This window comes from Uloborus diversus, chromosome 7 (genome assembly GCF_026930045.1).
Source record: "Uloborus diversus isolate 005 chromosome 7, Udiv.v.3.1, whole genome shotgun sequence".
In the NCBI taxonomy this organism is placed as follows: domain Eukaryota; kingdom Metazoa; phylum Arthropoda; class Arachnida; order Araneae; family Uloboridae; genus Uloborus; species Uloborus diversus.
Window position 1 is genome coordinate 152,246,801 of NC_072737.1, and position 21,632 is coordinate 152,268,432.

General features: G+C 32.0%; 1 protein-coding gene across 1 annotated transcript in view; it reads right to left on the reverse strand.

Annotated features, from left to right (window-relative positions):
• The window catches only part of LOC129226084 (C-1-tetrahydrofolate synthase, cytoplasmic-like), a 31,431-nt gene extending 19,501 nt beyond the window's left edge, over positions 1 to 11,930 (reverse strand). The window contains exons 1-3 of the mRNA XM_054860675.1: positions 11,765 to 11,930; positions 4,085 to 4,169; positions 2,920 to 3,033 (exon numbers count right to left, since the gene is read on the reverse strand). Coding sequence (XP_054716650.1) covers positions 2,920 to 3,033; positions 4,085 to 4,169; positions 11,765 to 11,814 — 249 coding nt within the window. The 5' untranslated portion in view covers positions 11,815 to 11,930. The remainder of the gene's footprint in view (positions 1 to 2,919; positions 3,034 to 4,084; positions 4,170 to 11,764) is intronic.
• Positions 11,931 to 21,632: the final 9,702 nt, after the last annotated feature.

A 21,632-nucleotide genomic window follows, 5' to 3' on the forward strand; every position in this document is an offset into this window, starting at 1 on the left:
TGAATTAAATTTTTTAATGTCTAGTAAACAATTATGTAATATTGTTTTTAAGGATTTATTTTGATTATAAATCAAATTACTTGGATTATCCAGATTGCCTGTGGAGCAAGCAAGTATGGATTAAAGAGTGTTGGGAAAAAAAGATTAAAAGAATTTAATAAAATATCATCAGATATTTTATATGTGATGCCATAACTTTAAGACTTAGGAAATATAATTTTGTTGAAGGTTGGCAACATTAGAGTGTGCTCACATTGATCATGTCTCGGATTTTGTTTCTTATCCGGACTGGATTATATATTTTTTGTAAAAAATTTTTCCAAAAAAAGCTTGAGAAAGATTGACCTTAGAAGGAGTTATGGTATCTTATAAACCTTTGGCAAGTTGATTGCTGACAACAAAAAGCATTACTTATATACAACTGCTGTATGTTGCCAAGTATAGGCATTTTTAACCTTTAATCATAATATTAACATTTTGATGGCAAAGAAAGAGCTCCAGGGAGTAGGGTGTAAGACCTTTCCTGTCATAATTAAATTTTTAAATGGGTTTAATTTTACAAAATTACTATTGTATACAATTCAGTGTTTTCAAACCAAACTGTATCAAACCGGTTCAACAAACAGGAAGGTTGGAAGTGGACGATCAAATACTGGAGCAAGAAAGTGGCATCTTTTTTGCAGGTTTGGGGACAAGTCATAATGCTGTATTGGGGGCCCTCTGTCTATCACACAACTGTGTAAAACATTATTAACAATAAGCATTTTTGTATCCCCTTCAAGGTCCTTATTGTTTCGGAGGTTCCTTACAATTGCAACATGGGAAACTTGTCACTGGTAAGGAAATCGATGCACTGCATGTAGAAAAGTATTTAAGTGCTTAGTAAATGACATATGTTATATATATTTTAAAAAGCATTTTAAGGATGCAAAAGCATTCAATGCTAAGGATGGATCCAGCTTCTGGTTTGGAGGGAGTCATAAGTGTCATTTTTGGGCATAGATAAGGATCTGTGATTTTTTTCCAAACTATAAGTCCCCAAAATGCAGTTTTAAGCTATCTATTATCAGGGACGGATACGAGGGTGGGCAATTGGGGCGATTGCCCCTCCTTTGAGGGACTCCCCAGCAGTAATTTTTCGAAAATGAAGTTCAAAAACGCAAATTTAGACGAGTTTCATTGATGTTCAGAGAAGTAAGGTTTGGGTTTCGGACCCTATCTCGGAACTGGTTCGAAATTAAATTCCAAAACCTTTATGATTAAGCTTTTTAAAAACCAGTACACATAGTAAAAAGCAAGTAATAAAAATCAATCGCTCCTCCCTTGAAAAATTTCTGGGTCTGCCCTTGTCTATTATCAACCAGAGGAGGGTGCAGTCATGACCTCTCCCTGGATCCGTACTTGGTTAATGAAGCAGTATACAAGCAAAGATCTCAAATGTAGATTTTAATTACATTTTTTTTTTTGCGAGAGAGAGGGATTCAAAATCTAGTTCAGATAAAACAAGGATGATGATGACATTCGAGACTTAAGGGGGTCCGGGACACATTTTGAAAATTTTTTTATTATGTACTTTAGAGTTTTGAAATTTTTTGAACTGATTCATCATTTATTTAATAAGCAAAATCATAACATAAATACGAAAAAAAATTATTTTTTTATTTAAATTTAATTAGTTTTTTTCAAAAAAATGGGGTTGCTTTAAATTGCTATAACTCAAAATATTCTTGGTCAATTTTCAATTTTTTTTCAAAAAAGTATGCACAAATATCTAAGCTTTAATTTTTATTCGGCGATTTTAAAAATATTGATTCAATAAAAAATAAAAAATATTTGAAGAAAAATTTCGAAAAATTCGAAGATACTTTTTTTTTTAAAAATCATAATTTTTGTAATAAACGTTTTTTTCAAATTCGCCGAATAAAAATTAAAGTAAATTGCTTGAAAAAGATATGCTCCAAGTTTCATTACTTTATCTCTATCGGTTCCTGACTTATAGGAGTTTGAATGCAAGAAATCGGGAAAAATTGCATCATGGAGAAAAACGCGTTTAAAGTTTCAAAGTTATGTACACATTCGTTAGATGCATGCAACAAAAATAACTATAACTTTCGTTCTATTTAAGGTAGAAACAAGATTCAAACGTCCTCTTAAGCAGAAAAAAACGGAGCAATTTTTCAAATTATAAAAAAAAATTGCAAAATTTGAGGATTTTTGTGTCCCGGACCCCCTTAATAGGCACGTCTTCTAATGCCAAACGTCCAAATTAATTTGACATGTAATTTTACCCAGGTAAAACCTCCTATTGTCATGGAAAATAGTTAATAAACTTTTGTTGAACTCGTTTCACAATAGAAACTGCTGCGATTTGTAATTTGAAAACATTAGAACTTAAATACATCCTCTCACTAATATTTTGTTCTACCTAGTGAAAATATTAAGGAAAAGATGTTTCTTACTTACATTAATAGATAAAGAAATAACCAACAGCTCATGAAATATCCATTCAATTTTAAAAAATCATTTTGAGTAAAAAAGAAAATTATTTACATGCATCCACAAAAAATACTTAGAAAAATGAAATTTTAACTTTTTTCTAAACATACCAACTCCAGTTTTTAAGATAAACCAATTTTTTCTTAAAAACCAGGAGTTGGTATACTTTGGGTATTTTAATTCCAGAGATAATGCAACTCAGTTGAGCACATTCTTAGTCGAGTTTAGTAATAAATTTACCATGCATGGAAATAACATTTCTGTTGAAAAAAGCGATGGCAAAGGAAGTGTTAAAATTATTTAAAATAGCTTGAAAATACTTAATTTTGTTTACAAACATACAAATCAAGTCAAACTAAAGCAATAAATATGCCATAATACCACGGAAATATTAATCAACAACATTATGAGAAAGAAAAATACCTCTTTTTGGGTAATTGTTCGAGGGAATTGAACATGCTTTGTTGATACACCAACATCATTCGCAATCTTTTTCTTCATACGAATATACACATTAGAATCTTCTCTTGCCCCAACCTAAATAGAATGTTATAGAAGTAGAAATATCACATATTTGTTTAACGTTTCAAACACTTACTCTGTATAAAAAATGAATAAACCATAAAGGAGTTGTACACAAATGATGTTAAGCTTTGAGGGGGAAGGTGTGTGAAATTGTGACAAGGTTATGTTCACTATATCGCAGGTTCATTACAGCAGAGTTTGATTGAATATAAATAAATCACTTTTATACTGATTAAATCAAATTAAGTTTATTTTAATGTACAGAACACAACTATAGCCAAAAATATATTCAGATTATTTTCACATATGTGAATTTGGAATATAAAATTTAAAACAGAAATGAAGAATTTATCATTTTCATTCGATTTTAAACCAAAACAGGCCCATTCCTGGAACAAGACCCTAAATAACAGTGAGGTACATGGTGAAATTCTAAACAGTAAAAATTGAGAAACAGGTCTTATTCCATCTGATAAGATAAATGTCATGATAAATAAAGGAAAGACTACTTCAGTTTAAATGTAATAAAACTTAGTAACTTATGTTTGCTAAGACAATTGAGTTAGTTATGGGTAATGGGTATAGGAATAAGCGGAGAAATCTAAGTAACGAAATGTCATAACTACTTTAGAGTTTAGGAACCTTGAAAAAGTTTTGGAAACACATACTTCATACTGTAATCTACTTTGCTATTTGTGGCGTTCAACGTTGGTCTTATAATTTCTATGTAAAATTATATTACTCACTTTTGTAACCATCATTTTAAAGTTACAGGAAACATGCTATAATTGGTAAAATATTATTTTGTACTATTATTCATTATCATATTCTGAGATCAAAAGAGCATAAAAACATGAAATCTAATGAGAGTTTTCAAGTATCTGAATACATTTTAAAAAACCTGTCCACCAACATTACAACAAACACTGCAGCATTATGTAATTTTTTTTTTACAAAATCTTGATTCACACGACATTGCATATCTGGGTGAAGAAATTTAAACAGTAAAACTCTATGGGGGAGCATATTAAACCTTAACATAAAATTTTGATTAGTAGCATACCTGTACAATTGCTAAAACTGGATTGAAATTTGGAAACTCTTCTTTAATGGATTTAATCTCATCTTGGAGTTCTTTCTGAATGGTTCTGGAAAAAGATGTGCATTTTCCAATTAAAATTTCGGCCAAAAAGTATGAAATAACCAGATAGTTTTAAACTGTTAAAAAATGTTTATTCAGCATTTAAAAAAGTAATTTAGACTTTAATTAGTGATAAAAATGAATATTATATTTGTTACCTTACATCTCACTTTGAATTCAACAATTTAACCATTCTTTATTTTAGAATCAATTATATTAATTAAACGAGCAGTACCCGCATGCAAATCCCGAAATCCCGTACTAAGAATTTAAAAGATGTCCCTTGAATTAAAAAAATCCACGCCCCCCCCCCCCCTTCTAATGTGAAATTATCATTTTTCTTCAACTAAACTGCATTTAACGCATTTTCAAAAACCTATTAACGTCTCTTTGGAATTTAAAACTATTCACTAACCAAAACACATAAAAAGATTTGTGTTTTAGTTGGTGAATATTATATAAATATATTATATAAAAAGATATATAGATATATTATCTAAAAAGATATCGCCTGCGGCAACCAGCTGGTTCGCCTTTTATGCAAGCAGCCCCAAAGGAGGGGAAGAACTAGCTTAGAAAAAGTATACCATTAAAAATCTCTTTTCAAAATATTACATTAAAGGGTTGTTCTTCATCAAGAAAAAAAAAAAAAAAAAAAAACCTGCAGTAATAGCCCTGGATATATCCAAAACAATTTACTGTTTCATCACCCAATCATGAAAAGCTGCATTAAAATCCTAAAAAAATCACAGAAAGTATTAAAACCCAAACTATCTGAGATTCAACAAACATTTTGTGTAAATAGAACAACCTTATTAATCCAGATTCATAGGGGATTCAGGTAATCCAAATTAATGAAAGCAGAAATTAAACAAAATGACCTATAAATTGAGCCAAGGTTTGTAAACGGATCACTCTACATAGTACAATTTGCATTTTGAATTCAATAGAATGAAACATAGAACTGTATATGAGAAAATTACAAAAATACATTACTGCACAAACTCAAATTTTATTTATACAGTATGTACATGTAAATGGCTGTCTGGATTAAGCAAAGTCTGGTTGAATAGGGTACAGATTAATGAGAGTTTACTGTACTTTTTTAATCCATAAAAGGAACGAGAATGCAAAGTTTCATCCAAGTCATTGGGTAATTCCATATCAAATCAACCAATGGTCAAAACGTCATGTCTTTAGATTTTGCTCATTTTTTGTTCCAATGGAGTATTACCACAACAGAGAAAATATACAGAGTTTTGGATTTTTTCACTCATTTGTTTTCGAATTATAATATTTTAAAGTTTTGACGAAGTTGAAAATTTTTCCTGACGTGTTTTCTTTAAACGGCCGTAATTAAAAAACTATTTGACTCAAAGAGTTAAAACTGGTAGTGTTTTGTTCTGTATTTAATAAGGTTTCATAAAATATATGACATGACCTACTTCTACTTTTTTCTTTTTTTTAAACATTTTTTTGAAAAAAAAAATTTTTTAATTTAAAAAAACTCAAAATCGAAATTTTTAATTTTTTTGAAAAAAATTTATGTTATTAAGTCTTACTTTAGCAACATTTATGCAAAATTTCATGATGGCATTATTGTGGTAACATAAGAAAAAAAAAATTTCCTCTTTCAACATCTTTATTCAACAATTCATACTGCTTGATCAGCTGGATCATCCAAAGGGGGTGGAAGGTGGAAGGATGGCAAAGACTGTGCCATTAAGATTTTTAAGGGGATGTTTAAGGGGGATTTTTCTCTGTACAGAAGTTTCATCCCTGTGGGGGGGGGGGCTGTACAGTATTTGAGGAGGTGTTATTGGCACCCTTGGTTTGATTCCTTTATATATATATATAGATGTTTATTTATACAGAAACATATATATATATATATATATATATATATATATATATATATGCATATATGCAGGTTTTTTTAAATAGCCAAGTATTAAAATTTATTAACTGAAAATATATTAGTCGACTTATCAATGGCAAATGGTCCGTAATCGAAAGTGTTGAAATAATTCGGTAAAGCAAAGGTCTCCAATCAACATTTTTTCAATCTTATGTTCATGGGTTGATACAGTAGAAGGGCTTGACCATCATGAGTCATGCTTCAGCACTTACATCCCTGCTACCCATCCCTAAGTAGCCACTTCCACTCATTAGCTGCCTGCTGTAACGAATCCTTAGGCTTTCTCCTGGTGTAATATGAAACTTGTCTGCTTTCTCCCACTACAGAGGCATTGAAATCTTCAGTACTTTGTATGTTCTTGGACAGTGCACATTCTAAATTTTACTGCTTGCTTTCTTCGAGAATTTTTTTTCCAAGTTTTATTGTTATTTTAATGTTAAATTTATGCATATTTTTGTTGTTAAGAGCCAATTTTCAGTTGAAAATGGATAAACAATGGAGCATATTTTGCTGCAATCCATTTAAAAAGGAAGGACATTGGGTGAAAAAAGATCTAAGAACTGCAAGTTTGTGGATGACAACACTAACATATGGCATTGAAGAAGGAATGAAAATTTGTACTGCTTGTCGCATACAATTAAGTAAGCAAAAACATTCCTCAGTTCCTGAAACTGATGATGTTATGAATGAGTTCAGCAAAGATCCAAAACCAGGCTCTAGTACAGAGGATCCGAGTTCATGAGCCCTCATAATGGGGATGTACAGTTTGAAGAATTTGTGGGCTATATTGCTTGTGCCTGTGACAGCAAATGGTGGATAGGATATGTAATTTCAAAAGATCAGACAGAAGAAGAAATCTAGGTTTCTTTCCTTCATCCTAGCAAACCATCATCATCATTCATTTATCCAAGAAAAGCTGACATTTTGACCATTCCTAAAAATTTTGTTCTGTGCAAATTACATCCTGTCCCTGCTACAAGCAGGGCATACCAAGTCTCGAAAGAGGAGATGGCAAAAGCAATTGTAATCTTACATAAGAAGAATGTATATCTATACTAGGACTTACAAATCGAGTTCTATAGTAGCAAAGTGAGTTACACACATCTCAAACTGCTTCTTAATGGGTTTAAAAAAATATTAAATTTTATATTGTAGCAGTTATGTATAAATAAAACTTAAATTTGCTTTTAAAATATGGCTAAAAAAGCTTCAGTAACTTTTAAATTGAAGTTTTCAAATTTAAATAAAATTTAGATTTTTTATTCAATAATAAATATTTTTTCACTAAAAAAATTGTTTGAACTTGTTAATATGCTTGTAATACTGCCAAGTACTTGTTTTTCTATGCAATAGTCCGGGTTTAAACTTTAACTACTTTTCATTAGAACAAATGTTTTTTACAAATAAAATTAAAGCATCTGTTTGAAAGAGAAATTTTTTTTCTCCATGATACCACAAAAATGCCATCATGAAATTTTGAATTTATGTTGCTTAAAGAAGACTAAATATCCTGTTTTTTTTTTTTTTTTTCAAGAAAATTAAAAATTTTGATTTTTAATTTTTACAAAATAATTTTTTTTTTAAATAAATGATTTTTTTTTTTTTTTTTTTTTTTTTTTTTGTAGCTAGATTTTGTTATATATTTTTTTAAAACCTCCTAAAATACTGAAGAAAACAGCACAAGTTTTAACCTTTTCAGTCAATTAGTTCTTTGATAATAGCCTTTTAAAGATTACTAAACAATGTAAAATTTATGATGCTTCCAGAGTTAAAAAAATTTATAACTTTGGAAAGAATTGTTGAAATAATTTGAAACTTCAGATTTGTCATAGACAGATAAAAAAATCATTACATTCTAAAACATTGACCTTAAAAATTTATTTTTTATTGGTTGATTTGACATGGCATGACCCATTAAAGCACTGATGAAAGAGGAAATTTTTTTTTTCTGCATGATGCCAAAAGAATGCCATCTTGAAATCTATACATATAATAAAATAAGATGTTTGTGTGTGTGTGTGTGGCGCGCTTTCCGGGAAAACGGTAAGGCCTAGAAAGATGAAATTTGGTATACAGGTTCAGTTTCTGCCGAAAAAGTGCACCTCGGGCTTCGATTTTTGATATTTTAATTAGAAAAAAAGTTATTTAATGTTTTATGTGTTTTTTTGCACTTTTTAGTACTTTTTACCTCACAGATCCCGAACCAATCACACCACACAAATATTTTTGTACTATAGTGTTGGAAAATTATTTTTAAATATGATGAATGAAAAAATTTTGAAGATAAAGCAATTTTTGGATTTTTTATGTTTTTGAAAAAACCTTCAATTTGCATTTTTTCCTGGGTTTTACATTTTTCTAATATCATACTGCGAGAAGTATCAAATCCTCCTTTCTAAAATTTAAGTTGGTAATAGTAAAAACATTTCGCCCTCTTCAGAAGAAAAAAGTTCTTAAAAATACGCAATAGTTTTTTTTTTACAATTTTTTTAATGCTGAACACATCATATCTTTCTACGCATCGGTCGAAAAAAGCATTCTTCAATCTTCTATGCCTCTGACGTCACTACTTGGATTTCGATTCGATATTTACGACGGAATCTTAATCGCATACAATGTTAATCTTTTTTTTTTTTACTATATAGCTTACTTCTACATTTTATGACGTGATGACCACATGACCACGTGTTTTTCCCGGCAGCGCTTGCTTTGTTTTTTTTTGTTTGTTTAATTTAGGGAATGCATTTATTTCATTTTCCATCTCCCCCCCCCCCCAAGCTGGACGTCTTGATGTTTCGATATTACGTTACATTTCATAGTTGTGCGCATTAAAGTCACTAAAAACAGCGAGATTTTTTTTTCTTTGTCACTTACTTTACTTCGTTACCCTTGGCACACTACAGGGAATTTTGAAGATAACTTTTTTTCTTTTTTTGCTCTACTTAAATAAAAAAAAGGTGGTTTGTTTTGAGTGATCTTTGTTTTTATTTGGAAATGAGCTGGGAGGTTAAAATAAATAGAGATGGATAAGAAATTTTAGAGAAAGATTGTAAAGGTAGATAGCCGCCGAAGGCGTCAATCTTGGCGTAAAAATGTGAATGGCACAAAAAAAGATAGAGATGGATTAATTAATACTGCTGCCAAATTTATTTAAACAGCCGCCAAAGGCAGCAAACTTGAATTAAAATGGTAAATGACAAGTTAGCCAAACAGCCGCCGTAGGTGGCTGCTTGCATAGAAAGGTGAATGGCGTAAGAAGGCGAACCAGCTGGTCGCCGCAGGCGGCTAGTTTTGAATAAATGTTGCTAACAAAAGGCTAACTAACATAATTTTTTTCAAGAAAATTAAAAATTTCGATTTTGAATTTTTACAAATTAAAAAAAACTTTTTTAATAAAAAAATTAAAAAACATTTTTTTTAGCAACTGGGCTTTGTTATATATTTTTGAAAACCTCATAAAAGACTAAACAAAACAGCACCAATTGTAGACTTCTAAGTCAAATAGTACTCTAAAAATAGCCCTCTTAAGATTTTAATCAATGCAAAATTTCGGATTCTTCCAAAATTTAAAAATCGTATAACTTTGCAAAGAATTGTTGAAAAAATTTGAAACTTCAGTTTTTTCATCCTGGAGATAAGTATAATAAACAGACAAAAAATCATAACAATCCAAAACATTGACCATCGAAATTTATTTTTTATTGGTTGATTTGATATGGAATGACCCCAGAAGATCTGGAAACAAAATTTGAGATGCTCTGTAATAATTTTGGTGGGGGGGGGGGGATTCAGCAGATTAGCATTTTAAAAACTTCCATATTTTCAGGCGAACTATAAAAAAGAAAAGAAATAGGACAGAGTGGGAATAACTGACCAATTAGTAGAAATTAAAGTTTTATCCCAACAACATTATTTTTTCCTTATTAAAATCACTTTGTTAGCTGCGGTTTTTCCCTCCTTATGTAGCATATATTTTTGAAAACCATTCAACTAAGCATTCTGGCAGGAAGGGAGCACAAGGCAGTGCAACCAAAGGGGTGTCCTCTGAACAACCAGCCTCCTCTGGTTGCGCCACAGAACAGGAGGGTACTGATTATATTTCTAAATTAGGGTAATATTGCAGAAGATAATCCGCCTTAAAATTTGAATTTGAAACTTGCTGTTAAAACGAATACTTCTAACTTACAAAATCGTTAAAAAGGCATTAAGTTTAATATTTAACACAAACACATTGTTTAAAGCTTTCATTAATTTAATACACAAATAGTTAAAGAAAAAGGGGGTGGAGAATCTGAGTAATTCTGGTCAAATCGTTACTTTTGGAACTAAAAAGTTAATCTAAATTATTGTCTACAATATATGCATATTATGCACAACTAAATAATATGCAAATGTGCTTACCACATTTTTTAATGTATGATAACAAGATGCAGTAGAATTACCACAAACAAAAAAATCACAAAAAGACATATCGCACAAATTATAATATAACATATTCACCGCAAGAACCAAAATGGGGAATAGCAAATTTCTTGAACTGCTTCGTTGCTCAACCTTGTGAAATTATAGACATACCGTAATAACATTCATGGCTCTACATATGAAGAAAAATGCTAATGCATGCATTAATTAGCATCATGCATTTTCAGTGCAAGATTTCGCTTTTGAGTAGCATATTCGGACACAACAAGGCATTTCCTCCCCCTATATAGTCAGCAAGGGCATTGGCGTCCATATGCAAAATTGTAAGGGGGGGGGGGGCACAGAAATTTTAACCATGGTTTAGCAGGATATTTTCCCTATGGAGGCAGATTTCAGGACAGATTAGAGTCATTAGAATTTTACATTTTTAATTATGTTTTCATTAATGGCTGGAGAAGAAATATTTTTATATTTTTGCAAAGAAAAAAGTACTAAAAGCAAGGAAGTTCTAATTTCCAAGAGGGGGGGGGGGGCTCAAGCCCCCCTTGCCCCCTATATGGGCGCCCTTGAGCAAGGGGGATTGTTTTCATCAGCAGTATAATTTCACAGGTACTTTTATAGATATAATGAAAAATTCTTTTTTTTTTTTTGGTTGGAGATTTTTCCCCCCCATTTGGAGCATTTTTGATTGGTGGAGCTTGGCGCTTTTTTGACTCAGGTGCTGTCGTGCGTCGCACGATCTTGCACATAGGGACGGCGCGGCCCTGCCCGAATCAACCCCTGGACTGATGAAAAAGTTGATAAATTCTGGATAAATCAAATTCAAAAACTATAAAATAACAAAACAACCATTAGAATACAATGTACAAAATTTCTATACGTCAGTAATAGGGCAGGGGAAAATAGAGCTTTATCTGAATTCTGCTGGGCTACTTCTGGAAATAATACATTTTTTAGAAGTGAATTTTGTTTCAACGGGAGCAGAATTTAGAAGTATTTCCCCAAACACACATGGGGACCTTAAAATGAGATTGAGCTTCCCTGAATTTCAATTGGATCCGGATTCTACTGAATAGAATGTTTTGAAATGCATTTATAATCCTGATAATCGTTAAAAATCAGTGAATAATGATAAAATTATTCCAAAAATACATGAAGCATTTTTTTTCCATTTCCTTCTCTCAAGATACCATGGAAAAATACAAAAATCCTGAAAACAAATCGTATTATTCAGTTCAAGTCTTCTACATAACACAACTTACTTGGAAAGTTCTCTGCCAGATAAAATGTTACCAGTCGTTTTTTCACTCATTTTCAGAAATATTGTTCGATTGAAGCTAAGAAGAGGGAGCAACTTCTTGAGTGGTTTATGATAATGTGAAAGATTTGCTAAATTTCTGCAATCATACGAGAACACTCGTATCAATTTGCAGATAAGCATATCACGATAAATACGATGCCAAAGCTAAGATGTGAAGTTTTTCTTGATAACCCTAAAATTTGAAACGCCGCTTTTCTTTGTACCGTAACCGCTAGTTAACTGTCGTCTGCTATACTTTTAGTTTTATCACAACAATCACAATTAATATCTGTAATCTGCAGTAGAAGAAGTTTTTGTGAGTTTCAGAACAAACAAAGACAGCTTTTGCTGCAAGAAGGATAGAAATTGCATCATTGCACAAGCAATCAACATACGAAAATTTGAAACGTTAGGAGCCGTAAAATTCAATCTTTGGAGGACACTATATAATGGGTTTTTCCCTTCCTTTGCGACACTAACTTAAGCTTTGCATTTTTTTTTTCTGGCTATTTATGCTTTCGTATAATGTCCAGCAAAAATCAAAGTCATTTGGAATTTTAAAACCAGCCAAATCGTCCCAATATTTTGACTCAATATTGGTGAAAGGAGGGTGAGCAATTTCACACTATCTTGAGCAATATTGGAATAAAAGCACACTTTTCTCCCTTTAAAAATACGTGCATTTAATTAACTAAAAATATATGTTTCTCCTTTTTTATTACCCTCTTTTGTTTGTTGTTTGTTATTATTGCTCTTGGGATAGGGATGGGGCGGTTGGAACTATATGTTAGTTAACTCATACAATATATAGGTAAGGTTCGTATCGGAACCTAACGGTGAATTAGGCGGTTGACGTGTACTGTGGGCACTCATGGCACATCTCGTTGGAAAACAAAAGTTTCCTGGATTAGGATCATTGCATGGAGGGGAAGGGATATAGTGGACTGATGAGTTATCTTTGGCGAGCTGTAATGGAAATGCCTATGTTCGTTTTTCTTTTATATGACAAATAGCGTCTAGTCATCAACCGTTTTCTTTTCGAAAGAAATGTCTGAAAATTCTTCATCTTTTACTACCCCCCCCCCCTCCTTTGTGTCATCCCACAGTTTTCAGGCCGACAAAAGACTTTTAGCCAAAATTAGAAAAAAATTTTGGAAATCTACTCGGATTTTCTCTGAAAGAAGAGCAGATTTATTTTATATTCATTCTAGAACTTGAAAACCCTCTAACGTGTGAACTTGTTTATCCCCTACAGAAGTCTTTACTGTCTTTAGCGATCACCTTTGCAATCAGAGTCAAACACACATTATTTTTTGAGGGAAGCTTTTGCTTTTTAACATTTTTTCCCCTTTAGTTAAAAATTAATTTACAATAATCACTCGTGATAATATTGTACTGTTCGCTTTAAAAATTGCATTGAAGAATGAACTCCAATATTTAATTTACAAGGGTGTCCAGAAATCACTCTCCAAGTTTTCTCAGCTTGACAGCTTTATCAAAACTAATTTCAAATCAATATGAAGTTCAGTAAGATTTGTGTTCAGTTGGTTTTCCACCTCCAGCTCAGTTACTCCTATGCCGGGCTGATGAGTGCTAATAAGCACGAAACTGCAGTCCAAGGCTGGAATTGACTGAGCTGGCGGTGTATTTCAATATGAAGTTGTTTAAAAAAGTAATAAACTTCCATTCATAATATGTTTTTTAAATTAAAATATATATCTACTTAAGAATAAATAGTTCTTAGATACCCCTCTGCTTTACGATGTAATTGAAATCCTAAACTGAAACTAATTTCGGTTCTCATTACATTACCCTCATAAAATTTTCTTAAATTTTAAGTAAAAGAAATAATTCTTTGAAAGTTTCTCATGCGTGCTTATTTGACAGTTAATAACTTATGGTCAAATTTAGAACAACCCATTTTTTTTTAATTCAAAAAATTAAAAATATTTCAATTTTTAAAAACTCCAAGTTCTTTTTTAAACTTTGGTTTTATTTCTTTGTTTATTTAATTGGTTATTTATTTTTGTACGTATTACAAAACCGTCTTTTGCATATGTTTTTTATTTAATCGATAATTTTGGCCCCTTTTGACGTTTAGTGCATATATAAATGCATAAAAACGGAATTAAAAAAGGAAAACAAAAAGCACTTACTACTGTGTTTTTCATAAGATTTTTCTTTACTTCTATCTTTGCGTAAGTTCAAGAAAAAAAAAAAAAGAGCAAAGATTTTTTTCGTTTTTAGCGCATATTTTTTAGAGTTTAGTAAATATTTTAAGTATTTTTAGTGCATATATATGCATGGATTTTCTCATGATTTTTTAGTGCACATAATCCGGGCTCTAGTCATTTTCCTTGTCTTTTTTTCCTGTGAAACTTGGTGAGAGTTTTTTTTCATCACTATTTGCAATTTGTATTTTATTGCATGTAATTGACAGTTTTAGGAAATGTAAGACAATTTAATGAAAGAAAATTCGATTTCAGAAGGATCAATTCAACGAATATTTGTTTCTAAATATACTTAGTTTCAAATAATTTTATTACATGATATTCATTCTTCGTTTGCGCGTTTTATAAATTTAAGTTTCTTATATGCATTTGCAGTGTGACGGAGGACCGTCAATATGAAACTTGAAACTATTTTTCTCGCTTAGAGTGATTTTGTGTACATTTTAATGGCTAAGAAATGTTTTCCTTATTATTATTATTATTATTTTTTTTGTATTTTCCAATAAAATTTTCTGTTTTTCATAATGTTGCAGTACTATCAGAGTTTTGATCCAGTTACATTTTTATGGGGACGGTATAATCAACCAGGAGTACTTTTTGAAACTCATATTGTCCCGTCCATGGACGCATTCAGTTATTTATTATAGGAGGGGTGGACAAGCCAAACATGAAGGTAACTTTTACAAATTGATATTATAAATTTATTCAGAGTTGGTAATTTTAAATTTACTTCTTGGGGGGAGGGGGGTTGCGTGTCTCACTCCTTAAATACGCCCTTGAGCTCCTCTGAACTCTTAAAGTGCCCCACCCATTTAAATACGCACTAGCCCCCCCCCCAACTTCCAAAGCCCCCCCCCCCCCGGGAGCAAAAGGTCTGAAAGAAACGCTTGCCTATGTTAGAAAAATAGTAGCTTAAAACTGTATTTAGACATCTAAGCAACGTTAGTAAAATATCAACTACAGAAAAACTTCCGATTATCCGCGGAATTGGGTGGCACAAGTGCCGCGGATAATAAAAACCGCGGATAAACCGCAAAAAGGCTAAAATGAGGGAGAAATAGGGAAATAGGGTAAAACTTGTCCTTCCTCAAAATTTGGCTGTATTGATGCACAATACTTTTGGCAAACAGTAAAAATAGTACAGTAAAATTTTTTTTGTATTTTTGCACAACCGAACTTAACAGCAAAATAAGTGCATGAACGATACAGAAAGCACAATAAATAAATATATAAGCAAATAAATAAATAAAACAGAAACAACAGAGTTTAAGTTTACAATTTTTCGGGGGAAAAACCCAGTCATTGGTATTTGTTTTTTTGCTGGGAAAATGTATATTACTGATTGTTAATAGACTCGCGGATAATCCACCCCACGGATAATCCGATCGCGGATAATCGGGAGTTTACTGTACTGAACTTCATCTTTGGCTACGACCGTTACCGTCGAAACACATTTGCATTTCTACGTTAGACTCAATAGTCGTTCAATGGGGTTGTTTCCTTCAGTCAAAAGCAGTGGTTGGAAGTAGCTCGCTACAAGTAGCGACGCTACTGTAGTAGCTACATTTTTGAGTAGTTTGTAGTGTAGCGCACTAATTTTTTTTAAAAAAGTAGTTAACTACAAAAAAATAGTAGTTTGGAGCGATTTCTGGAAACTACTTTTAAATAAACTGAAAACAAAAAAAAAAAAAAGGTTCAAACGAATTTGATTGGCTCAAATTTTACACAAGTACATCAGCGGATGCAATGAGAAATAAGACTCATAAAAATACGAGCTGACCTCAGGCAATTCATTTTGACGCCATACGTTCTATCTGTTTGACGCCATTAGTTTTTTTGCCGTTGTAATTTTCATATTTCACCAATATTCATACTGTAAAAAACACTTATTTTCGCGAAAATAAAGATATCGGTGATTTCGCGAATTGAAAATTTGGTGAATTTTATATGAACTGACCGAAGATTAAAAAACAAAAATATTTTAGCGAGGCTTAAATTTTTGACAGTAATTACCAAATAAAAAGAAGCTACAGTCGAGTCCCGACTTACGTGAGGGGAGGGATGCGTTCCAAGACTCCTCGCGTAAGTTGAAATTTCGCGTTGTAGAGAAATGTTACGTCTACAAATTTTTTATAAACACAACAAATTCTTTTAGACACTGTGAAACACCCCCTTAAACTGCTTTAAAGTATTCCTCAACTATACATTAGTTTCTGACACAAAGAACTGAACTTTTACTGTTTTTAAAAAATAAAAAAATTCATTTTATTCAACATAAAATACTTAAAGTTGCACAAAATGAATACTCAATGAGAGGGAAAGACATAAAATAAAACAACACGGCACGCACAGTAAGTAGTAATAATAAAATGCTGCACTATAACACTGAACAATAGATACAGTAATAATATTCATGAGTTGAAAAATAAAGATAGTGATGATTTATGCTCCTTTCTTTTTCAATAAATTTTTAAATACTGTTGCTTCGCCTTGTCTTTTATAACGTTTCCATTTTATGAGAACAGCCTCTCTTCCTGAACTCTTTAATCCACAGTACAAGAGCAGCTTTCATTTTCATAAAACATATTTACTTCGCTTAGACACTACTCTGCAATTCAATACTGAAACTAAGTTTTGAAGTCTAAGTTCTAAGTTCTGATGTTTTGATTTTTAATTGTACTTATGAAAGATTCACTCATATTTATTTTCGTGCTACCGTCGACGTTTTGTATACTAGCTTGCAAGTTAACTTGTCAGTGACGTCATTACGCGCGGAGGAAAAACACTGAGTGAAAAGACCGCCTGTAGGTTTGTAAGGAGGATCTCCGATAAAACACCGCACTCGCAGTTGCCTGCTTGGCGAATTAATCTGCTTTGGCATACTTCAACGAGAGTGGAGCACTTGAGCAAAATCGCGCCAAACGCAGAATATCCGGAGATCGCCAACTGTTTGTGAGCTCTGATTGGCTGGTTCGTTCAGTTGCAAATGAATGTATGGATCCGCGCTGCACCGCTCTTAAAATTGAAAATATTTGACGATTCACAGAAATTATGACAAAAAAATGTCCCTTTTGCGTCGGTTTAACTAACTAATCCGATTTCTAAAGCAAAGTGCGTAATTTCCCCCCGATTATCTGGCAAAGCGCAAGGAACTATTTCCTTCACTTGGCCGCAGCTCATTTCTCCATAGCCAAGAAAACTTGCAATCGAGTATAGTTGTTCAAGCATATCGAGAATCTTAACCGGTTTTTTTTTGGCAGGAACTTTTTCTTCCTATCTTCAAACTTTGGTTGAAACAGCGCACGAAGGCGTCATTCTATTTCATCAACTTTAATAATTAGAATGAAAAAAAAAAAAAAAAAAGAAAAAAAAGAAAAAAAATGCTGAGTGGTTATTTGAGCACTAACAATGCGATACGTAGAGTAGTTTGGTGTGAGAACTTTCGCTGCCGTCAGTGATGCTAAAGGGATGTAATAACATTCGCGAAATCAATATTTAGTAGCCAATAACGAAGCCGATACCCGATACTTCCTTCCAAAAAAAAAATCGTGTTGTCGACGAGGAATTCGCGTTAGCTCTAAAATTCTTTACTCGTGAAAAACTCGCGTTATAGCCCTTCCGCGTAAGTCGGATCGCGCTGTAGAGGGAGTCGACTGTACTTAAAATGTTATAGAAAAGGATGAAATTGAACTGTTCTGGATGACTTACAATAAATACGAGCATTACAATGTGTGAGAGTATGATAACGGACATTTTTCTTAATGTCTTCTGATGAGCTAATTTATCAATCTTTTTTGTTCAATTCACTTACGGTGTGTGTGTGTGTGTGTGTGTGTGTGTGTGTGTGTGTGTGTGTGTGTGTGTGTGTGTGTATGTATCAGGATCCCCCCCCCCCAAAAAAAAAATCGAAAGTTGTTTTTTCAAGTCGCACACTCTCTTATATTTTATCCTTTTACATCCAAAAAAAAAAATCATATAATTTGAACTACGGCAGCAAGTGCCGATTATGTCTGAAAGTGTGAATCAGCATCTGTGTAATGCTAGGCCAAATTGAAATAAAATGTTTTTTTAGAAACTCAAAATTTCTGTTGATAAAACGTTCCTCCTATACCCACATATGCACCACAAAAACATTTATTCAAATTAAAAACCATTTAGATATCCCACACGTGCCTAACATTTATAATTTTCTTCAAAAAATTAAGTTTTTGATACATATTTTCAGAAATGTAAGATTTTACGAAATTATCAAGCTGAAAAATATAAACAGTAAAGTAGAAAAGTAGGTAATTAGCGTTAAATAGAAATGTTTGTTTTCCTGCAATTTTTAAGTCTCCCACATAGTACTCAAAGATCTGGTTTTTTTCCAGGTTGAGTTAAATTTTTCATTTAAAATATATTATTTTTTTTTATTCGTTTGTAATCGTTGATCTGTAAATGTGTTCGTTATTAATATTTGAACTTGATATTCTATTTAAATTTATATGTAATTTTTTAAAAGATAACTGAAAAAAAATCAATTTTTTAAATAAAATTATAAATTTTAGGTCAAGTGTGGCATATTTAAATGTTTTTTAATTTGAATAAATGTTCTTGTGGTACATGTGGGGTGTTGGGTACAGGGGCAACGTTTCCCAACAGAAATTTTGAGTTTCTAAAAAACTTTTTTTTTGCGATTTGGCCTAGCATACAAGTACTGTTTTACACTTTCAGGTGCAAGTCGGCACGGGTTGCCCTTGTGTAAATAGTATGAAACTTTTTTTCACGATTGTTTTGACGCAAGAGGAAAAATACAAGAGTGTATGAGACTTGAAAAATTGACTTTCATTTTTTGAGGGACAGCCTTTTGTGTATGCTTTTTATTTGCTTATTTTTTTGGAAAGTAGCGAAGTAGCGACTACATTTCAAAAGTAGTTTGTAGTTACTACATTTTGAAAAAAGTAGTTGTAGCTGTAGTTAACTACATTTGTAACAAAGTAGTTGTAGTTGTAGTTCGCTACAAAAGAAATGTAGTTTTTCCAACCACTGGTCAAAAGTAATACCTTTTGTCACTAAAATTGATAGAATAAGCAAAAAAAAAAAAACATGGACCTAGAAAATACTTTCATTTTCCCAACACTTAACTTTTAATTAAATTTTTAAAATGTCCGATTTTTCAAACAAGGCGTGATCTAGGTGATGTCACAAATGATGTTCTTTGGCGTATCTTTCTATCGCGTATCCAAGTTATGATAATCAAGAAGCGAATTAAAATTGCGCTCTACGCTTGCTATCAGTCATATAGTTGCCAATATACGTGAGTAAAGATGTGAAATTAAATATTTTGTTCTGTGATTGACAACACTGAATGGCTAGAGCCGCTATATAGATAGGCCGACGCATCAGCTTAAGTTTAGTCATTTTGGATCGGAGTTTTCATTGTTGCACTGCTAGGGTTACCACAGCAAAGTTTCGGATTGCCGAAAATAATATTTTATTTAAAAAAAAAAAAAAAAAAAAAAACAACGTGGTGCTAAGAATTGCTCGCAGTGAGAAATCACCAAACGCGACGACTTGCCAGAAAAGACAACCATTCAAACACGCGCTCCGATGCAAAATGGCTAATCTTAAGCTGATGCGTCGGCTCGTATATATAGGGGCCTTACTGAATGGCATTTCATCATTTGTAATGTCATTGGCAGAAGCATAAACATTGAAAGCGCACCGATTTTAGTATTTTTTTTTTATAAATATTAAACTGCACGATATTGGACTGATTTTCTGGCTGTGTTTTTTGATGAAGCTAATTTAGAAAAGTTTCGAAAAACGAAAAAGTATATATCAAGGAGAAAATGAAATACTAGTATCACTAATTGGAAAAATATCAATAATATTATCTTTTCTTCAATGTTTTCAAAATCTTTTTATAAATCTGTATGTTGGATCGACTTTGTTATCAGCAGAAAAAAATAAATAATTAAAATTCTGTAAGGAATATATGGAGGCTTCATTGACCAAACGAGAGAAAGCGCTATCTCTGACACCTGCTTGCGCGCAGTAAAAGAGGTTTTTCAGTTTGATTCCCATTCTGTACCTCGGTGGGCCAAATTTTGTTTGATTCTGCAAATTACTTCTTATAGCAGGCACGCATAACGGAAGAAACGTTTGATTGCTCTGAAACGTTTGATTGCTCTACCCCCCTTGGAGGAATATGTGCCCAAAATTAATGAGCAGCCGTTCACATGGGGCACATATGTGTACCAAATTTTGTTCGGTTTCATGCAGTAGGCACATAAGGGGAGGGTCCGCTCCCATCGCCCTTGAGTTTTTATGACTGATTATAATTCTTTGTATGTAGTGCATAAAATTATTCCAAGCAAAGGTAACAATAATTTTAAATTTAGTAAATATATTTTTCCTCAGTAAAACAGATTCTTGTGAGGCAAAAAAATTATGAAATTCACGGACTTTCACACGTTACATACGCACTCTGTAAGCTATTGTTGCTAAAATTTATAAAATAAAGTTGTGATGCAAAAAAAAAAGTCATTTTTCACTACAATATTCAATTCCCGTAAAAAAAAAAAAAAAAAAAAAAAAAAAAAAAAAAAAAAAAAAAAAAAAAAAAAAAAAAAACACACACACACACACACACACACCTATATTTTTTGTTTTAACTAACTGTATTATTCATATAAGCCCTATTGACTTGGATCTTTTCTACCCTGGAAAAACCTGCTTTAAACCGCATTAGAGTTATTTCCAAGGTAAAATATGGATTGACAATTGATTTTCTAGATTAGGTAATACAAGGCATATCCATTAAAAAAAGAAAAAAAAAAAAAGGTTATTCGACTGCAGTGATATTAGGTATAGTTACTACGGCCAATTTACACTCATACACTTATCATAAAGATTATCTTTGAAGCGCATACCGTTATGGTATTATTATTATATCGTATCAATCTTAAATGATGGGAATTATTAATCTGGAAAATCGGTATTTAGATGAATTTTTTCTATTTAAGTTCATTTATGTAGGTGTTTTTCCTAAAAAAAACCGTGATTTCATTCACAGAAAATCGTTTTTTTTTTAATGTAAATCTTCTTGAGCTAAGCCTTAAATTAACGCAAACGATTTGTAACCATGGCGACGAAAATAAGTTTCTACACACAAATGTTAAAAAACATTGAGTTAATCTTATTCATGGTAATCTGAAAAATCAAAGAAACATCAAAACGGACAAGTAAGGATAAATAGCAGTTAGTCATTGCTCAAAAAGAAAGAAAGAAAATGAAAAAACAGACAAGAAAAAAATGAGAAGCAAGGGAAAGAAAAAAGGAAGAAGACAACACAAAAACCAAAAAGACCGTTGACTAAGTTTTCGGGACCACCCCTATCTAAATTTCCATCGGGGCATTTGTCCCTTTTTAGTCACCTGTCTCTTGCTCAACGAAAAGGAATAACTGTAGCAAAATGGAAATATTTTTTGTTTCATTTTATTTAGAATCGTAATCATATATTTTAAAAGCTATTTTCGACGAAAAATAAAATAAATAAATAAATAAAAACAAGTTGCGTTAATTTCTGCATTGTGAAATTTTACTGGTGTCAAATCC